Raw genomic sequence first — 19803 nt, forward strand, 5'->3', positions numbered from 1 at the left:
TTTTTTTGGGTAGTTCCGATGCTTACATTGTTGCAGAACACAATATTCTGTTGGTCTTGAAAGAGCAGTCAAAATTCTCTAAAATAGCTAGCAATATGGGGTACTCTGCTTTGAAAGTGGCTGGCAGTGAATTATTTAATAACTTCACGAAAAGTAAGTTCCTGTTTAGAACTTTTACACACAGCTAGCTTTTAGGTGAATTTCCAAGGAGGGAAAGAGAGAAACACCCAATAAAGACATATAGGGCTACAGTGACCAAATGTGAGCTTTTATGTATTATTTATTTCATAAACATATAGGTTAAACATCAATATATGTGTTAGCCACTTGGATCAAAAGAGTTCTGCTGAGTTTACCAACTGCTATGATTAGCATCCTGTTAGCATGGGCGTGTCTCGCCGTGTATTCTCCTCGGCACTTCACCTTGTTCTCCTCTGGCGTGTGCAGTGCAGTCACAGCTTCAATCTTGAACAACAACACCTAATTTCCACTCACCGCGTGTTCGTGGAGCCATAGCACAGTCTTGCTCGGCTACTTCCTCCACTAAGTTGTTTCAATTGGCGTTGAAATGCGTCGGGCGGACTAACTCTGAACTTTCAATCGGTGCGTTCGTGTGAGAAGGAGAAGTAAGAGGAGGAGGTGGACCCGCGCTCACTCGAGCCTCGCTCACTCACCCACTCGCTCGCTCCCTGCTAGTCTTTTGTATCCAGCAGCTGCGTGTACATGCTCGGCCACAGGCGTTCCATGAGGGGCACCTTCTTACAGCCTTCCTGCAGGGATTCCTTGCGCGTCGAAGAGGGATAACCCAAACTTCCACTACTACTACTACTTGTACTGCTACCACCGCCGCCACCACCACCACCACCACCACCAGGCTCCGCGGTGCGCTTTGGATTGTAAAGTCGCGAAAAGCACCCCGTACCCCGGTGCGCCACAGCCGCGCGACCCCACCTACTGTTTTTTTTTTTTTTTTTGCCATGGATGTAGGTTTTTACCCCAACGCCGGTGGAAATGCTATTCCCGGAGAATCGCCGAACCTGGATTTCTCTCACTGTCTGGGATACTACAACTTCAACAAGGTGAGGGGGCTTGTTTGTTGATGATAAGCCTAAAACACCAGCGTGCACCTCTTGCAAACTGATTTAAACATATTAATTTTCGGTTCTTCGGCTCTAACCCCACAGCACTAAAAGCTACTCAATTGATCTCATCTGCCACTTATACGCAAACTTTTAACAAACTTTAGTCCAGTCATATTAAAATCTGGCAAGAGCAGCAAACATTTACCACCACGAATTTACCGGTAATGCAGTGGCATGCCATGACATCATGAATTAGGATTAAGAGCACAAAAGGCATGGGTTTATAGGGTTGATAAACAATCAATAACAGCATTTTACGATCTGGACCCCAGTAAAAAAACAACAACGACAAACAGACACAGACAGTTTCATCTACCTTGGACTTGAAGACATACCATGTTGCCATCAAATATAATGCAAAAAAATATATAAAAATAAAGGCAAATCACCACAGTAGTAGTTTCAGTAGTAGTGCTACAGTTATTCCTAAAACAGGCATTAAATATGTAATTGTATTCAAACCTCATCCAAATACTGTAATTGAAAATATGAAATTATTTTCAGATATTGTTTAATTTGATCTTCCTACTTGAATATTTTTTTGCAAAACGTCATAGTAGTTCATTGAAGCAATACACAAATATATGCTTTTCCCCCTTATATTTATTGCTAATATTTCAGTTATTGGCATTACCTTTCTTTGCTCATTGCTTTGACTGCTTTGTACAAGTTGAAGCAGACATTTTGGACTAAAATCGTGAAAAAAAAACATTTCCTGGTCACATTTGAAACAACAATAGCAAAACGCAAGGCTGTTGTTGCTCTTTTTTCTCTTAACTCAATTTGTCAAGCTTAATAATTAAGCATACAGGGGTTCTTCGGTTTACGACAGTACCGACATAGACATTTCGAGGTTACGAATGGTGCTAAAACAATGATTTTCTGCAGTGGCGTTGTAATATGTAATCAGGCGACAAAAAAAGTTAACATCGTAGATAATGTTTTTCATTCGAATGTTGTGTATTGATGGCCTACAAGTGTTTTGTAAAAATATTTACTATAAGTATGACTACTACTACGATACTTTAAGTTGGCAATAGACTGGAAGTTGGACTTGCGTACAAATTCAGGTTACATCGCCACCCCCTGTACATTTGTATTAGTAAGACCTTTCTTCGCTGATTGCTTCAAATGGTTTTCAATTAAAATTGATTAAAATCATTTTTAAAAACCTCTGTTTTTGGTTACTCATTCATACGATAAACTTTTTGTGAAAACGTGTTATAATTCCAGAGGCGGTCCTGGCACCCTATGCAACGGTCATATGTGTAGCTGACGTGTATGCGCCCTGTGGGTTGGCCGTCGATTGTGGACCCCTGGCCGATCTTGAACGACAGCGGGGGTGCCGCTGCCCCACAGAATGATGCCCTGGGTGGCTGCCCATATCGCCTATATCAGAAACCGCCCCTGTATAATTCTAGTGTAAATACTGAAAAGTGCAACCCTGCAATACATGATGGACATGCACGACTAAGACGAAGAAGACGACTTTATTGATCCCACAGTGGGAAAATTCACTGGACTACATCTCGTTCAAAACAACAATGGCGGAACGCAAGGCTTTTGTTAAGCTTTTTTCACATAAATCATTTTGTCCACATGAATTTAGGCGTCTTTTGTTTACAACCGTATCGACATTTGAGGTTTTCAAGTTTTGAATGGCACACAATGAAGGCTCAGTTATTGCAGTATTCCCTTTTTTTTTTATCTCATCGTTTTATATTTGTGGCTTAGAAGTGTTTTCATTTGGCATGCAACGATATCTATATCTCACGGTTCTGTTTTAATCGCGGTATTAATCTCACGGTACGATAATTATTGCAATATCGTGGGAAAGCTCACGGTATTGCAAGAAGAGGTGAAAGCAGAAGAACTGAAAAACCTCTTTTTCTTGCTCTTCTTCACGCTTGCTGAGTCCTTCTCATTAGGTTTTAGTAGTTGTTGTCCATTTTCCCACAGGTTTTTGTGAAAAAGGCAGCTTCAAATCATATATTACCATGCACTTCTATCCCTGTCCATCCAATGTTTACATGCATATACTCTACCTCCAAAACAGTATTATTGCTGCAGCAATAATATATGCTCACAATAACAAAACTGTCCATAAAAAATCTATTTATAATGTTAGAAATTGGATACTGTCTACAAACATTGTTTTCCTTGCTTGAGTCCAAAAATTCAAGTGACGTCAAAAACGCATGAGCACTCTTAAAGGCATAAGAATCTTTTCCTCTGATTAGGGATATGGTAAGATGATTTATTTTTCTGAGCATCCTCTGTAATATGTTTTAATCTGAAATATGGACATTTCATTTGAAGAGAGGGAAGTATGTCAGATTTATTTTTGCATTCCATCCATCCATCCATTTTCTTCCGCTTATCCGAGGTCGGATCGCGGGCCAGTAGCGTTACCAGGGCAGCCCAGACTTCCCTCTCCCCAGCCACTTCCTCCAGCTCCTCCGAGGGGTTCCCGAGGCGTTCCCAGGCAAGCCGTCAGACATAGTCTCTCCAGCGTATCCTGGGTCGTCCCCGGGGTCTCCTACCAGTGGGATGTGACCGGAACACCTCACCAGGGAGGCGTCCCAATCAGATGCCCTAGCCACATCTCAATCTCAAGCGCTCATCTCAATGCGGAGGAGCAACGGCTCTACTCTGAGCCCCCCCCCCCCCCGATGACCAAGCTTCTCACCCTTATTGTTGCATTGATAGCTGTATTTGTGTGGAATGGATCTATTTCATAATTTCATTTTTGGGATGACTAATGTATTGGCGGAGGGATATGTTGTATTGGGGAGTCTGAATCGTTATTCTCTCTCTGTGTGATGTTCTTTCACCCGCAACTTTCGACTTGAGATAAGCACTCACAAATATACCATTGAAGAGTGCTGCTGTAACAAAATGCTGAAATCAGTGGATCATCTCATTGAAGGGGCACGGTGGTGGCAGCTAGTGGGGCTCCCTGGTGTGGGATACGGCTTCGCAAAGTAGCGGTCCACTAGCAGCCGATGCAGGCCCGTGGGCCGTTTGCAGGGACCGAGGCCGGCGCGAAGAACAAGGCGTGCTGTCGCCCAATCAATTGCAACGCAACACTCAGACTAGCATAGCGGCTACACTGTAGCTGTGGGAGGGACTTGGGGCACCGAGTTGTTTCTGCATCCCTCCCAACGCAGCATCTGGTCGCGTGGACCAGTCAGCCAATCACTATTTTATGTGATGTACCTACATGGTCACATGGGTTACGTGTCCAATTGGGTGCATTCATACTCTTAATGAGGAAGTGGAGTGCTGTATTCTGTCTGGAGCAGCCTGGTTAAGTGGTGTGGCTGCGTATAGCCAACCCAAAACTAGATTTTAAACACGACGGCCCATTATTTTATACAGACAAGACCACGACGATATCGAAGCACTTTTAATTTTGCGATATCGCGGTGTCGTGAATATTGTTACATCCCTAGTTTTCAGACAAGTATTTACTGTAATATTAATTTACTACTGTGTTAGCGATAGCGTAGGTTAGCGACGGACTACAGCGCGTTCACACTGACATACAAAATTGTCAAAAGTAGTTATGTCACTGTTGAAGGAACGGAACTCCGTCGTAAAGTAAGAACCCATGGACAGCATTTTCAGTCATTTTAGTAGCTACGTGTGAAACTTTTCAAACCCACAAAGTATTTGAAGATTTTAGTAAATCGTGCTGTAGGTGTTAAAATGTGATTTATTTATTTTCTTCTAAAGGCTTACCTGACAGACTCAGTAGCGGGTATTGTAGGGGTCAAAGCATTGGATAGGCATTTGGGTAAATATGCTTGATGGAACAGGGGAAAAAAAATATTAGTATTTTTGAGGATGTTCTGAACTCCCGTTTCCTTGCAAGCAGAATAATGCTGGGGCCTAAGTGAAATGTATGCCTTAACTGATGTCATGTTGCTTCTTCTTACGTAAAAGTTGAGTGACTAAACAGCATCACAACTGTTTGCAGCCAAAAAGGTGTACTCCAATTTAAAAAAAAAATAGGCAAAATTCTTCGCAATCAATTAAATCGATTATTATGCCCACCCCTCATCCAAAGCACACATCAAAAACCAATATTCCATCATCAGTGTTTGTTACTTTCAGGTGTAGACTATACAGTAATTATAAGAGACCATTGCCATTAACATTATTTCCAAGAGTCCTCACACTGCATTCTTGTTCAGCATCACGAGGGTGTTGTAGTATGTTTATTACTCCCACAATGTTTTGCAAGCCCCAAATTTTTGGGGAGGGAGCGATATGATGTCAGCATTGTAGTAGTGGTGATCCATCACACTGACAGAAAAATAAATCGTTATAAAGTCCAAACAATGTTTTCCAACTTCTAGGTTATCAGGTCTATTTGGCCTCTGCCACTGCAAAAAACAGTTGCTGGCTTTGTCATAATGTTTCATCAGCTCTATTGTGGCCAACTTGTCATATGTGCCCAATTTCATCATGTCTTCATCAGCCCCCAGTAGGCTGCTTTGATTTGGCTTGATTTCTTGTTCTTCATTTGTGCCGAAATTCCCCAGGTCAAGTGTAATCATCTGCAACAGTTAATTGGCCATAATGCAAAAGGAGGCTTATCCTATATCTCTACCAGATATGATGGAAAGGGAAACGGAGGGTAGGTTAGAACAAGCACAAAGCACGCGTTCCATGCTAATGACTACCGTTTGCATGGCGGACACATGCTCTCCTTTGCATGCATCATTCAAACCGTCCCTCTTGTTTATTTCTCACTTCGCAGAGAGCTTACACTCAGTTGGTGTTAAGCATTGCTCTTTTAAATCTATTAATACACCCTGGCAGGATCTTTAGTAACAGATCAAAAAACAAAAACTCAACACAAAGGCACTTTTTGCGACATGAGAGGTTCCTTTTTTAAATTGACAGAAAATCCACACGAGTGACAGAGAGTTAATTAGGCACTCTAGTCATGACTAATGGAGATGAGATGGAGGACGAACGAGCTGCGACTTCAGACAGAAGAATAATACTTCTGTAAAATGCTTTGGACTAGGAATTTCATCATTACATGTAATCTATAAAGTTCAATGTATCTTAAGTAGTACAATTTGGAATTTGATGAAAAACGTTTGAAATATATGGCTGTACAAAGGTTCAGAGTTCTTCTGGTCAACAGTATTGAAAAAAAAAAACATTTTGGAACATTCCAAGATTTTACTATCCCATGTAAATACTAGAATTTACACCGATCTGATCAGCTTGATCAGGTATCGGCCGATAATTAGCATTATGCCAGACATGCCGAAAGTCCGGCCCGGGTTCATATTTCCACTGGCCCGAAGCCTCTGTCATAAAACCAATAATATGTGGCCCGGCAGTACAAAATACACGCGCAATTTTATATTTCACCACAGGATGGCAGTAAACTTGTGGCTGAACTCCCGCGGGGCCGTTTTGCGCATGATCTGTGTTTTGCCCATTTCTAAAATGGCAACTGGAAGTAAGAAAAGAAAAGTTGATAGCGAGGGCCGACGTTTCCAGGACAAATGGAAGTCTGAATATTTTTTCACTGAGTTTCGAAACAACTGCGTCTGCCTAATTTGCCAAGAGACTGTGGCTGTGTTCAAGGAGTTCAATATAAAGAGGCACGACCAGACGGAACATGCTAATTACGACAAGCTAACTGGGAACAAACGCAGTGAAAAATTGAAGCAACTGGAAGCTGGTTTAACGGCACAGCAACACTTTTTCACAAGAGCCAGTGAGTCGAATGAAAATACAACAAAGGCAAGCTATGAGGTGGCAACGCTGATTGCCAAGCACTACAAACCTTTTACTGAGGGTGAATTTATTCAAGACTGTGTGATGAAAATGGTGGAGAACATTTGTCCTGAGAAAAAGCAACAGTTCGCCAATGTTTTCCTGGCTCGTAGCACTGTGTCACGAAGAGGCTAAGAAGTTTCTTCTGATATTAAGAGACAGTTGGACGCAAAAGGATTGGAGATTGAATTTTTTTCGTGAACCTGTGACGAAAGCACGGATGCATCCGACAGCGCTCAGTTACTGATTTTTTTTAGAGGAGTGGACAGTGAAATGAACGTGCGTGAAGAGCTACTTGACCTCCAGAGCCTTCACAACCAAACAAGAGGGAAATATTTATTTGCTTCTGTTTGTTCCGCCGTACATGACATAAAATTAAAGTGGAATAAAATCACGGGGATTATTACGGATGGTGCACCTCCCATGGTTGGCGAGCACAGTGGATTATCAACCCTAGTGTGTCACAAAGTAAGCGAAGAAGGAGGTAAAGCTACAAAACTCCATTGTATTATTCGCCAAAAAGTTCTATGTACCAAACCGTTTCCGTGGATCTCAGTGACGTTCCAGCCCACCTGCAGCTGGAGCTCATTGAGCTGCAGTGTGACACAGAGTGTCGCAGCCGGTACCAACAACTCCCTCTTGTCAACTTTTACCAGCAGCTGGATAAAGACAGGTTCCAAGAGATTCGTACATTTGCTAAGAAAATGTTGAGCTTGTTTGGCTCGACATACTTGTGTGAGAAGACATTCTCAGTCATGAACATGAATAAGAACCGCGTGAGGACAAGACGAAGTGACTCCCACCTGCGTGACATCTTGCGCATTAAAACCACCGCTTTTGAGCCAGACCTTCCCGATTTACTGCAGTCGAGATCTCAGTATCACCCTTCACATGAATGCAAGCATGTTGTTTGTGGATTCTGATGAATAAAGTTTGAGTTTGAGTTAAATTTCATAAAAATACTATATTTTGCATCATTTTTTTTCATTTTTATTTTAACTTTCATTTATCCAGGTCAGGCAGTTATAAGATCTACCTAGCAGCAGACAGCATAGTAAAACAGTAAAATAAAAATACAAAAAAGGATTCCCCTCGTCGGTAGCATGTAAAATTAATGCTGGCCCGCATGACAATTTTTTTACAGCAATGTGGCCCCTGAGCCAAAACGTTTGGGCACCCCTGCATTATGCTGATCAGCTGTCATAATTTGCCATAATTATGCTGATCAGCTGTCATAATTTGCCGATCCGATCAATGACGTCATTGAATGGGTCCGCAAATAACATTTACTCCGCGTCGCCATCGTGTACAGTATATTTGAAGTCAAAAGCTACTTTATTGTTTTGGCCTTGTCGCATGTCTTTTGACGTACTACTGTAAATATTGGACAGCCGATATAGTTATTTAAAAAAAAAACATGTCGGCGGCGGATCAGACTACAAGACAAATTTGGTCTTTCATGATTGCACTATGTCAGACTACTGCAATAAAATCTTTGCATCCCATCTTTTACGATCACGGGGCTTTATCTTGTCAACTCAAACACGACCGGATACACTCGTTACCATGGCGACGACATCGCGATACGTGTATTATAAGAACAAAATGGGGAAAAACGTGTGGTGGTCACCGGTGCTCGGCAGATATCTTTAAATTAAGGATTACTGGATGTATGTTCACGTACTTTTTATACGATACGGCTTGCAAGCAGGCAACAAAACGTTATGTTGCCTAGCAAACCAGTGCTAGTACTAACGGTTGTACGTAAACATGCTGGCGTTAAGTGGAATCATGCTCTAAAGTATTGGTGTGTGTGTAGTAATTTAATGACAATAAAGTAATTCAGTTAGAGTAAGTTAGCACCCATTATTTCTGTCATGTTGTAATGTTGGTTTGACCTGACGAGAGCAGTGATTTCCAACCTTTATGGAGCAAAGGCACATATTTTACAATTGGAAAAACTCACGGCACACCAACAAACAAAAATGCCACAAAAAGTATATACACAGTAATTACAGACCCTTTCCAAAGAGTTAGAATATCATGGTAAAGTTTATTTATTTCCATAATTCCATTCAAAAAGTACAACTACATAGATTGTAGATTCAGGGCCCACAATTTAACAATTTCAAGTATTTATTTTTTTATGTTTACATAATTTGGGCTTCCAACTCATAAAACTTGGGAATTCAAAACATTTGAATACTGTGAAGAAATCACCATTTACTTCTCAGTGTTAGTAGAAAAAAAGAAAGAAATTAGCGTCACATTAAATCAATCAAAATATGGTACTTTTCAAACGATATATTAATCCTCAATACTTGGTTGGGAAGCCCATTGGTTTAATCACTGACTCGATGCGCCGAGGCATTGAGGCAATCCGCCTGTGGCATTGCCTGGTAGTTATGGAAGCCCAGATTTCCTTGATGCTTGCTGTCAGTTCTTCTTTGTTTTTGGGTCTGGTGCCCCTCATTTTCCTCTTGATAATACCCCATAGATTCTCAATGGGGTTTAGATCCGGCAAGTTGGCTGGCCATTCAAGCACTGTGATGGCATGGGCATCAAACCAGGTTTTGGTGCGGGATTGGCAGGGGCCAGGTCCTGCTGGAAAATGAAATCTGCATCTCCATACAGATCCTCAGCAGAAGGAATCATGAAGTCCTCTAAAACATTCTGGTAGACCGTTGCGGGGATCTTGGATTTAAGAAAGCAGTTTACCAACACCTGCACTGGAAATTGCACCCCAAATCATGACTGTGGATATTTCACACTGGACCTCAAGCAGCTTGGGTTCTGTTGTTCACCCGTCTTTCCCCAAACCCTTAGACCTTGAATCCCGAATGAAAGACACACTTTCATCGGAAAAGAGTCCAGTCCTTATTCTTCTTGGCCCAATTGACATGCTTCCTATCTTTGGCTCAGGCTCAGAAGTGGCTTGACCTGAGGAACCCGACAGTTGTAGCCCATCTACCAGATGCGTCTGAATGTGGTGGTTTTTGAAGCTGTGACTTCCACCTCATTCCACTCTTTCTGGATCTCTGCTAGATTCTTTAATCTTCTCTCTTTAATAATTCGCTGAACCCCACGGTCATCTCTTTTGTTGGTGCATCTTCTCCTGCCAGAGTTTGTCCTTCCATTAGACTTTCCATTGATATGCTTGGACACAGCACTCTGTGAACAGCCAGCCTCCTTAGCTTTGCACTTCTGTGGCTTACCCATCCTATGGAGGGTATCGATGATGGTCTTCTGGCCAGTTGTCAAGTCTGCAGTCTTCCCCATATTGAACCCAACTGAGACAATTGAACCAAACTGAAGCAATTTAATGACACCTGGGGAAACCTGTGCAGGTGCTTTGAGTTTAGGAGGTGATTAGTGTGTGACACTCAGTTTAAAACATTAATGGCCTGCAAATTTTGGGCTAATTTCTTCACAGTATTAAAATTTTTTGAATTCCTGATTTCGTGGGTTTTATAAACTGGAATCCCAAATTTTATAAAAATAAACAATGAAATACTTGGAATTGTTTAAATTGTGAGCCATGAATCTATAATCTATGAAAGTTTAACTTTTTGAATGGAATTATGGAAATAAATAAACTTTTCCATGATATAAATTTTTTTGGGAAAGCGTCTTTACTGTATGTACTTCCTGCCATCTAATAGAAGAGCATATATTTGTTCTGTCTGTCACTATGCCTCACTGGCATAAATAGAGGAACAAAGATACATTATTTCTTGTAAATGAATAAGATTTTGAGCAGTTAAGTAAAATTTGATACTTTCCGACGGCCCACCTGAAGATTGCTCATGACACACTAATGTGCCACGGCACACTGGTTGCGAATCACTGGACTGGAGAATACTTTTGAAAATGAACAAGTCATTTAACTAGACACATCTTGTGATCGGATCGTTTATCGTTTTTTTAAATTCACTGATTGCTGATCGGCCCCAAAAATCGTGATCGTGTAAAGCCTAGTAAATACTATTCAAACAATACTACCTAATCAATGAATGAATGAATGAATTTTTGGGAAAGGCACAAAAGTTGTACAAAAAGTAACATTGTATGAAAGTAAGAATGTTAAAATGTAAAAAGAAAAAGAAAAAAAAGCATGTATGGTTAATAAATGTCCGTAGAATAATATACTCACTTTATTTGTACAGCACCTTTACAAACAGGTCCACAAAGTGCTTTGACAGACAATAAAACACAGTACACACCAAGCATCACGATCGTATATCATGAAGAACAAACCAGAACAACGAAGAGTGAATCCTCAGGCAATGAAGCCCCCAAACAAAGCAAGAACTCAGCTTGCCCAACTGAGACCAAGAGGGTTTATGTAGAGTGAAAACATAAGTAAGTACATAAACCTATAAAAACAGCATGATAAAATAAAATCCATTCATAAATGAATGAATAAATAGATCGATAAGTATATCTAAAAACATGCAAACAACAAGATAATATAAAATCAATTTATAAATAAATGAATATAAATAGATCTACACAATAAAATGAAAAGAAATACAAATTAGTAAATTAGGAAAAATTAAAAAATAATAAGAACGGGGGAGTAGACGACATCACATAAAAGCGCGTCCGTAAAAGTGCGTTATAAGATTTAAAAGATCCCACCAAATTTGCAATTTCCTTAGGCAGGCCATTCCAAAGTCGAGGCGCTCTGATGGAGAATGCTCGATCACCTTCAGTTTTAAGCCTCAACTTTGGAACAACCAGAATGGCCTCACCCAAAAATCTGAGACTGCGGGCTGGCTCATACGAGGTTAAAAGACTGGTAACATAGCCCATAGCCAGGCCGATACGTGCTTTAAAAGTAATCAATAAGATCTTAGAATCATTCGATGCCATGAGTAGCCAAGCTGCTGCATTCTGAACTAGCTGGAGGCGAGAGAGTGATTTCTTATGAATACCAGAGAGGAGTGAGTTGCTAGTCTAGCCTGAAAAAGATTAGTGCATGAATTAATCGCTCACTGTCCGATTTAGTGAATATTGATTTTATTTAGTAAGTTGATTAATCAGTCGTTAAGAAGTCTGTCGATTGTGTGGCATTCATTGGTGAGTAATAATTTCTGTAAAGCAGTGTAGGCAAACTAGACAACACTACTTGGATGAAACCAGCCGAAGCGCTGTCAATTCAGTCTGAACTAGTTTTGACCTGAAGAACAACAATGTGAAATTAGCTATGGAGGTTTGCATCTTTTGACCCAACTCCTTTAAGCAACATGTATGTAATGCAGAGCCATATCATGAAAAAATGAATGCAAACTTCTCAGGTATCTCAGGTTTTATTATTTAGGTAAATCATCCCTCCATCCCTTTTCTACAGTATGGCACTTGTCCTCATTTGGGTCGCACGTGAGCTGCTGGAGTCTTTCCCAGGACGTTGGGCACATCCAAGGACTGTTCAGCAGCCAATTGCTGGTTATATAGAGACAAACAATTCACACTCATATTCATACCTGTGGACAACTTAGAGTCTTCAATCAACCTAACGTGCTTGTTTTTGGGTAAAATCCCATGGGAGAACATGCAAATTCCATACAGGAAGCCAAAGGCAAAATTCAAACCCAGAATGTCAGAACTTTGAAGCAGACATGGTAACCACTAGGTGCTTAATTTCCTTATTTAAAAACATATTTTAGCCAAAGTCCCATCCCCTTGTGATATTAAGGGAAAAACAAACAGATTGTGTTTTACCTCAAATGTTCCACTTTACCTAGACTTACAATATTCTGTTGCATTTACTTTCAAGTGTTGACAATATTGCTCTTCAATGATTGGTTGTTAGGTTGGTGACTCAGCATTGTGACTCACATTTTTTTATTGTCTCTTTGGATCACGTGTAGCAACACCTGGTTGCAGTCAGTAACAGAGCTGTTTCCATCGTTTGGAAAACCTTTAAATGAGCACATTAGAGTTTATTTTCTGCACATCCAGTGTTGATTTGTCCGATTCCGTATTATACACATGATGTGAGACAGCGAAGGTTATGTGTTTAAGTCTCAGTGCTCAGCACACGGCAATGTCTGCGTTTTTTCTGTTTGTAAAAACAGAATGTGATCAACTTAAATGCTGTCATGAAAGAGACCCAGTGTATCCCTCATATTTATGACCATCTGGTCTGCCTCCCCCCACTTTTTTTCCCTTAATAATGTTTCAGATACAGTATCCATTTAGTGTGTGGGGTTTCATTGCCTTCAGGCGCAGAGAGATTGAAATTACCAACAGATGTTTTTGCAAACTCTTCACCTGCTCTGGTGTGAATACTCAAACGAACAGGAATTCCACCATTGCAAAAACATATAGACTAAAATGTACCAACTTTCATGTGTTAGGGGGGTGACAAATGAAAGGAAAAACATGGAAAAAAATAGTTGTTGCATTATTATAATATTTGAGTCCACATGGATAGAAATGACAACTATAAACGCATAACATTAGCTTACCATGTTGATATACATTAGCTCTGAATGCTGCAGTATTATATTCTCAATTTTGCTGCAGCGGTCCTTTTATTTGTTGTCCTCAATCTCCGAATGAAATTGGCATATCAGAACATTTGAGTACACATGGCTAAAAACGAAATAAACACACGTTACAGTTAGCAAACCCTGTTGATGTGCCTTAGTTCTGGACTCCAAAGTACAGTACTATAATACACTCCACAGTCTCCACTTGTCCGCAGCAAATCATTTTCTTGCTGCTCTCAGTCTCCTTCAAATAAAATTGTCATACTGTAACATTTGAGTTACTGTTGCTAGGAATAACAAAACTAAACACACATGCTAATTTAAGGTTACCCATTTGCTGTGCTGAAGCTGTGGACATTGAAAAAAAATATACTCCGCAGTCTCCACTTGCTGCAGTGGCCCATTTTCTTGCTTTCTTCTGTCTCCTCTTGGATAAAATTGCAGCTCTATGGTAACATTTGATTAAAGACATTGAGCTGTAGCGCTCCATTTTCTCGCCACCCTTAATATTTTGTTGAATAAAATGTGTAATTGTAGAATTTGAGTTTACCATAGCTTTTGCTGTGCAGTATTATACTTCACAGTCTCCCCTTCGCCGCAGCAGTCATTTTTTTTGCTTCCCTCAGTCTCCTCCTGAATAAATTGTCTCCCTGTGACACGAGGTAGACTCTTGTTGTCCTCCATTGTTATTGTTTTTAAACATGCCTCATTTTGAGTAATGTGTTCAGTGTGGCATTTTTTTTTTGCTGTCTTGGAGGCACTATTTTGGAAACGAGGCATTAATGTGTCATTAGGTGGCGCTCTCCTCCAGGGGTGTTCTTGCTGCTAATTGAAGTAGTTTATACTGTATGTTCATGGTGGCTTTTTCTAGGACATTACTTGTGTAAAATACACTTTTACAATTGTGTATTATTGTTTGTATTTATTTTTTTAAGCCACCTATGATCCACTTGAGTCACTCATGTTTGTGCTGTGGAAAAAGTGGCAGTTGAAAGGTTGCAGCTGTAATTACCTGAGGCTTTTACTGGGTCTGTAAAAAGAAACCGATCCTGACACTGAATAGTTGCAAAAGCTCTCTTCCCCCTCCCCAGTTCCATTGTGTCCTTTGTCCCACCTTCTGCATGGTTAGCAGGGAAGGGGTTAAAGCTTCGCCTCCATGAGTGGGCCTTGTGCATCCCTCCAGTGTACACAGCTGGTGCCATTTCATCGCACACATTCTAAACATATCCAAACACAACTTAAACTGTGTGCCCGGGAAGAGTGTGCACGTGTGTGTATGTGACCTCACAAGCTGTTTTTTTCAAGCTTCACACAGTTGACAGATCGGACTCCAGGGTGCTTGTAAAATGTGTAATTGTACAAAACGTGAATAGCTGACGTTTTTTTTTTCCTTCTTCTTTTTTTAAAAATTGTATTTATTTTTTTTACAGTTTTTTAATTGTAGCATGTCATGAACTGCAGTTTGCCAGATTTATTAAACACCCAATTTTCTCACTGAGATTAGAGAGCGTTTATTTTTAGTGCGTTGTCATCGCTGCAGTACTGTCGCACTGAGCTCCTGTATCTGACAGTGATGTTGCCGACTGACTTGTCGATGATATAAAAAACTGACAAGTGCACAGTATTATCATACGCACAACCATTTTCTTCACGGTACAGGAAGTACGGAGAGAGTCAACACTGCTAACTATAGGTCCATGTTAACATTCTTAACAGTCATACAAAGGTAAAAAAATATTTTTGGTTCCCAAAAATGCTTCGCAATTAATTCAATTAGGTTAGTTTGTTCGTTATTGGTCTGCAGGATTAGACCAACATTTCCAGGAACAGTTGCACAGTGGTGGGAGATGGGCCAGGGGAGGACCCTAATCCAAATGGAAATGCAGAACACTTGGTTATTACAGTCCGCTTGCAATGGGGACAAGTTAGACAGTGACTTGGGTATTCCAGCTTCCTCCCACATTCCGAAAACATGCATGGTAGGTTCACTGAAGATAGATTGATGTGAACGGTTGTTTTTATTTATGTGCCCTGCGATTGACTGGTGAACTAATTAGGACGAATGTAGAAGTGTAGAAGATTGATGAATATGAATATGACATCGGAAACCCCAACAAAAAAAAAAAAAAAAAATATAATCATTTTCATATAGTTTGATCCAGGGGCGGTTTCTAGTTTGATCCAGGGCACGGCATGAAGGCATATTTATGTCTGTATGCTGGTCTCTATTAATATTACAGTTACACTGTATATTACAGCACACCAGCATCGCAGCAGACCCTGCGATGTGACTATTGGGCACACATACATCACAATGACGATTCTCAAACAAAATAGCGTGCAGCCCTACTGTTTGTCTTTACGGTCTGCACTATTTTGTCTTAATCATAGGTTTATTTCAGATGGTCACCACCATTTGTCTGTCAGTGGGTTCTATCAACAAAGCTGTAGCAGAATTTAAGTCAGAATAAGAGTGATGCACAAGTTCATACATTCTAAAGGATGGGTGTTCTTTAATGGTTCCATATTTTGGCAATTTAGAACTCCATAGAGTGACTCTCTCACATGTTTTGAGTATAAAAGTGTGAATTTCATTTAAAAGAAACACCTTGCTTTTGTCATAAGAGTGTCCAGAAAAGGCCTCTCAGACAGCTACTTTTGTTTGACCCAGTTATGTATCCGCTTTGTCCATAATTGGCTAAGGCCGCCCCCTTTCCTCTGATTGGTTGCCTCCGTGTACAAGACCCACTTGTGAGAGCATACGTTTATGTTGACGGCGCTTGCCTGATTTCAGGCCTCTCAGCAGAAAACCGTCTGGAGCTCAAGAATGCGTGGACAATTTTAATTCATATTTCACGTTTACTGAGGCACCATAGAGCCAATATTACATCCCAAATGGTAGAAAAAATTGGTTTGGTAAAATATCAATGTATTTCTAGTTTTCATTGCTAAATTATGCAATTACTTTGTCAGTTGTTCAAAATGGGGCTGTCACAATCAAATCTTTTTAGAATTGATTATCCTATAGATATTTAATCGAGTACTTGAGTAATTATTATTATTATTTTTTTACTAACATGCATTTTATTCAAATTTCCGAGGGCTGGACTTCTATCTTTAAACTGAATATGTTGGTACTAAGTGTCTGGCATAAACACTGTACAGGATTTGAGACAACATAATCTGCCTAAACAGTTTGCATTCACCATTAGCATTAGCAAGCTAGCGGAAAAAAAACAACAAAAAAACAAAAAAACACTAACTACCATTCAGCTCACTCATACATGTTACATGTGCATTACACATCTAATAGTGTCTTTAAACTCAGTTACAGACGTTCCTCTGTCGTTTCTGGCAAAGTGTCTCAGTGGTGCGACACTGCTACCGTCTGCCATAAATGTCCGTGTGAAACATTGGCTAAACATTGGTTTCTGGCGAAACTTTTTTTTTTGGGACCCAGTGGAGCTTTGAGGCAGAAATTCTGTGAAATTCTTTTTGAAGTCGATTTAAGAGTTATTTGATTTTTTTTCACCCCAGCCCTAGTTCAAAGTATAATGTTATAAAGGTTTAACACCAATCGGTAAAATTGAGGCTGTAAGTTCACTACTGATTTTGTTTTATGATTGAATAAAGTTGTTCTTCATAAATAAAATCTGTCACTGTTTATGATTTGTTTTTCCCTTAAAAGCTTAAGAAATCTTGTTGTTTGGATTATAATTGCACGGGACTGCCATGAAATCAGTGTACTGTACAGGGTTGCATTAGCTAGCGACAGTTACAGATAGTTTAACCAAATGTCTTTGGCTACGACGTCAAAAACAGAAAAAAAAAATCCAGAGAAAATCAGCATACGACCGCCAGTACTTGCTTGAATTACTATACAATCATCCAGTGACTTTGAGTTCGTAGTTAAGGGTAATCAGATTCATGAGCTTAGCCGCTGAGAACCAGCGGCATATGGCGTAGCAAAGTCACTTAAGGGCCTATCTAACAGGCGGAGACGTCGCCGAGATTGCCAAGGTCTCCCGGGTCCTGGAGACCAAAATATTGCCTGCACTCTAACCAGGAACATGTCTTGCAGACATCTCCAGTAGGGCTGCAACTAGGGGCACATTTGAATCTTTTTAGAATCGATTATCCTATAGACATCTCCCAAAAATCCAATATATATATATATATATATATAATCAGAATTGTAATTTTAATACTACTTTAAGAAGTTCACAATGAAAGCTTGTTTGTAACATTTAATCTTTACTAAAACATTTTAAGCGTTTTAAACAAACCATTCCTAAAAACAGTATTTGAGTTGTGAAACGTGATTTTGTTTCATGAAGCAGATTTTGACAAAACAGACAGAACAGTCCAGTACCCAAACCTCTCTTGGATTGTTTTATCGCATCTCATAAAAGAACCTCATTACAACTAACCTGTGGTTTACGCTGCATTCAGGGTGGAGCAGATGCTGTGAAACATGCTCGATCACCTCCCAATCAAGTTTATTTGTCATCGTGTTGTCAGCAGGGATGGCTTTGTGTCGGTCGTCCTTTCCAATGTTGGCTCTGATTGGAGCAGTGGCATTGATGAAAGTGTCTCGCATCCTGAAGACTGAGCATCAAAATTATCTCTGCCAAGTAACTACCTAACTGATTTATACAAACGTTTGTAGGGTAGTGACTGCCCAAAGGAAAATGCATTTGTAAAATGTGTTTTTAAATTTGTCTCTCTGAGTCACTATGAGGTAAATGAAACAGTCCATGCAATGTGCAAAATGGCATTGTCCGTCCATAGTCTGCAAACTTACATTGGACAACCAAATGGATGTATGAACAGAAAAATATGGCTCTACTCATTTAGTTTACCTGTTGCGTAAACAGTAGTTAGGCCATGACAGAAGTTTTCACTTGACTGAGTGTGGCTCTAGTTCTTAAATACTACTGAAATGAGTTCTGTGAGTGTTTACTGTTTGCAAAAAAAGTTATTAAAAACAAAGTTACGACAGTGTCGTTGTCAACACAATGTCAGCTACCTTCCAAATCAGGTCTAATGCCCCCATCATAAAATGATCAAACAGTAACATAGTTCTTGTTTTTTTTCCTCTTGTTTCAAACACTTCCTTAAATCCAATTTTTAAAGCCCCTAAATGATGTTTGCACATGTTGACTCAGTGCTATTAGCGACTGAGCCTCCGTGTGAACCCACAGCTGTGCATTCAGTCCACAGCTCATATTATGTTGCTTATCTCCCTGATATGTGGTTGTACAATGTAGATATGCGGTTGTTAAGTTGGCTGCCATGCATACTGTTTCCCATCAGCGTAATGCTTTGAGTAAAACCCGGCCTAAATCTAAAGATTGGTTTCAGGATTAAGGACAGGGAAGTATTGATTCAATGATACATTGCAAGCACTGACTGCGAATGTCACAGTTTGCAGTGGGTCTTCCCCATAAGAACTGACAATAAACTGTAACATCTTACAATTGGTGCTGTTATTAGCAACATAATTCGTTTTTGTTTCCTTATTTCAGTCAGGGTATTAGTTTAACAAGATTAACAAACCACAGAAGAAGAAAAACCTTGTAGTTTCAAGCCATAAAAGAAGTGGTATGCTGCGCAGCTATCTAACTGTTCTGTAAATATTTAACTTGTTGTTGTTGACTTGTTGATGTACAATTCTGTATTATATTATAATAATTTTGTAATCAGATTTAGACATCAAACAAGGTTAAAATGGGTACAGGTACCTGTGTATTCTAACCTAATCACTACAGTGTTATAGTACTTGAGATCAGTCTTCGTCTCTACTTACTTTTCCAACACAATTATCCATCCATCCATCCATCCATTTTCTTTACCGCTTATCCTCACTAGGGTTGCGGGCTGCCGGAGCCTATCCCAGCTAACTTTGGGCTACACCCTGAACCGGTCGCCAGCCAAATTCAGGGCACATAGAAACAAACAACCATTCACACTCACATTCACACCTACGGGGAATTTAGAGTTTTCAATCAACCTACCACACATTTTTTTGGGATGTGGGAGGAAACCAGAGTGCTCGGAGAAAACCCACCCAGGCACGGGGAGAACGTGCAAACTCCACAGAGGCGGTACCGGGATTTGAACCCCAGACCCCAGAACTGTGAGGCAGATGTGCTAACCAGTCGTCCACCGTGCCGGCTACAACACAATTATATTTACTGAAAATATAATTTTCCTATTTCTAGAGAGCAAGGTTGATTGTTGAAGCAGACTTGAATTGCTTTTATTAGTTTAGCAGATTTTCAGATCTTGCTCCAAAAGTTCTTTGTCTTGTCTTAGTATCAACTCCTCAAATTTTAGGTCTTGTTCTTGACTTG

The 19803-nt window shown here is 40.1% G+C and overlaps 1 protein-coding gene across 1 annotated transcript in view; it reads left to right on the forward strand.

Annotated features, from left to right (window-relative positions):
• Positions 1 to 951: 951 nt before the first annotated feature.
• Positions 952 to 19803, forward strand: part of tox3 (TOX high mobility group box family member 3) — a 93367-nt gene continuing 74515 nt past the window's right edge. Inside the window, exon 1 of the mRNA XM_061701883.1 lies at positions 952 to 1079. Within this exon, the coding sequence (XP_061557867.1) occupies positions 978 to 1079 (102 nt within the window). The 5' untranslated portion in view covers positions 952 to 977. The remainder of the gene's footprint in view (positions 1080 to 19803) is intronic.

Source organism: Phycodurus eques, chromosome 2 (genome assembly GCF_024500275.1).
Source record: "Phycodurus eques isolate BA_2022a chromosome 2, UOR_Pequ_1.1, whole genome shotgun sequence".
NCBI classification, from domain to species: domain Eukaryota; kingdom Metazoa; phylum Chordata; class Actinopteri; order Syngnathiformes; family Syngnathidae; genus Phycodurus; species Phycodurus eques.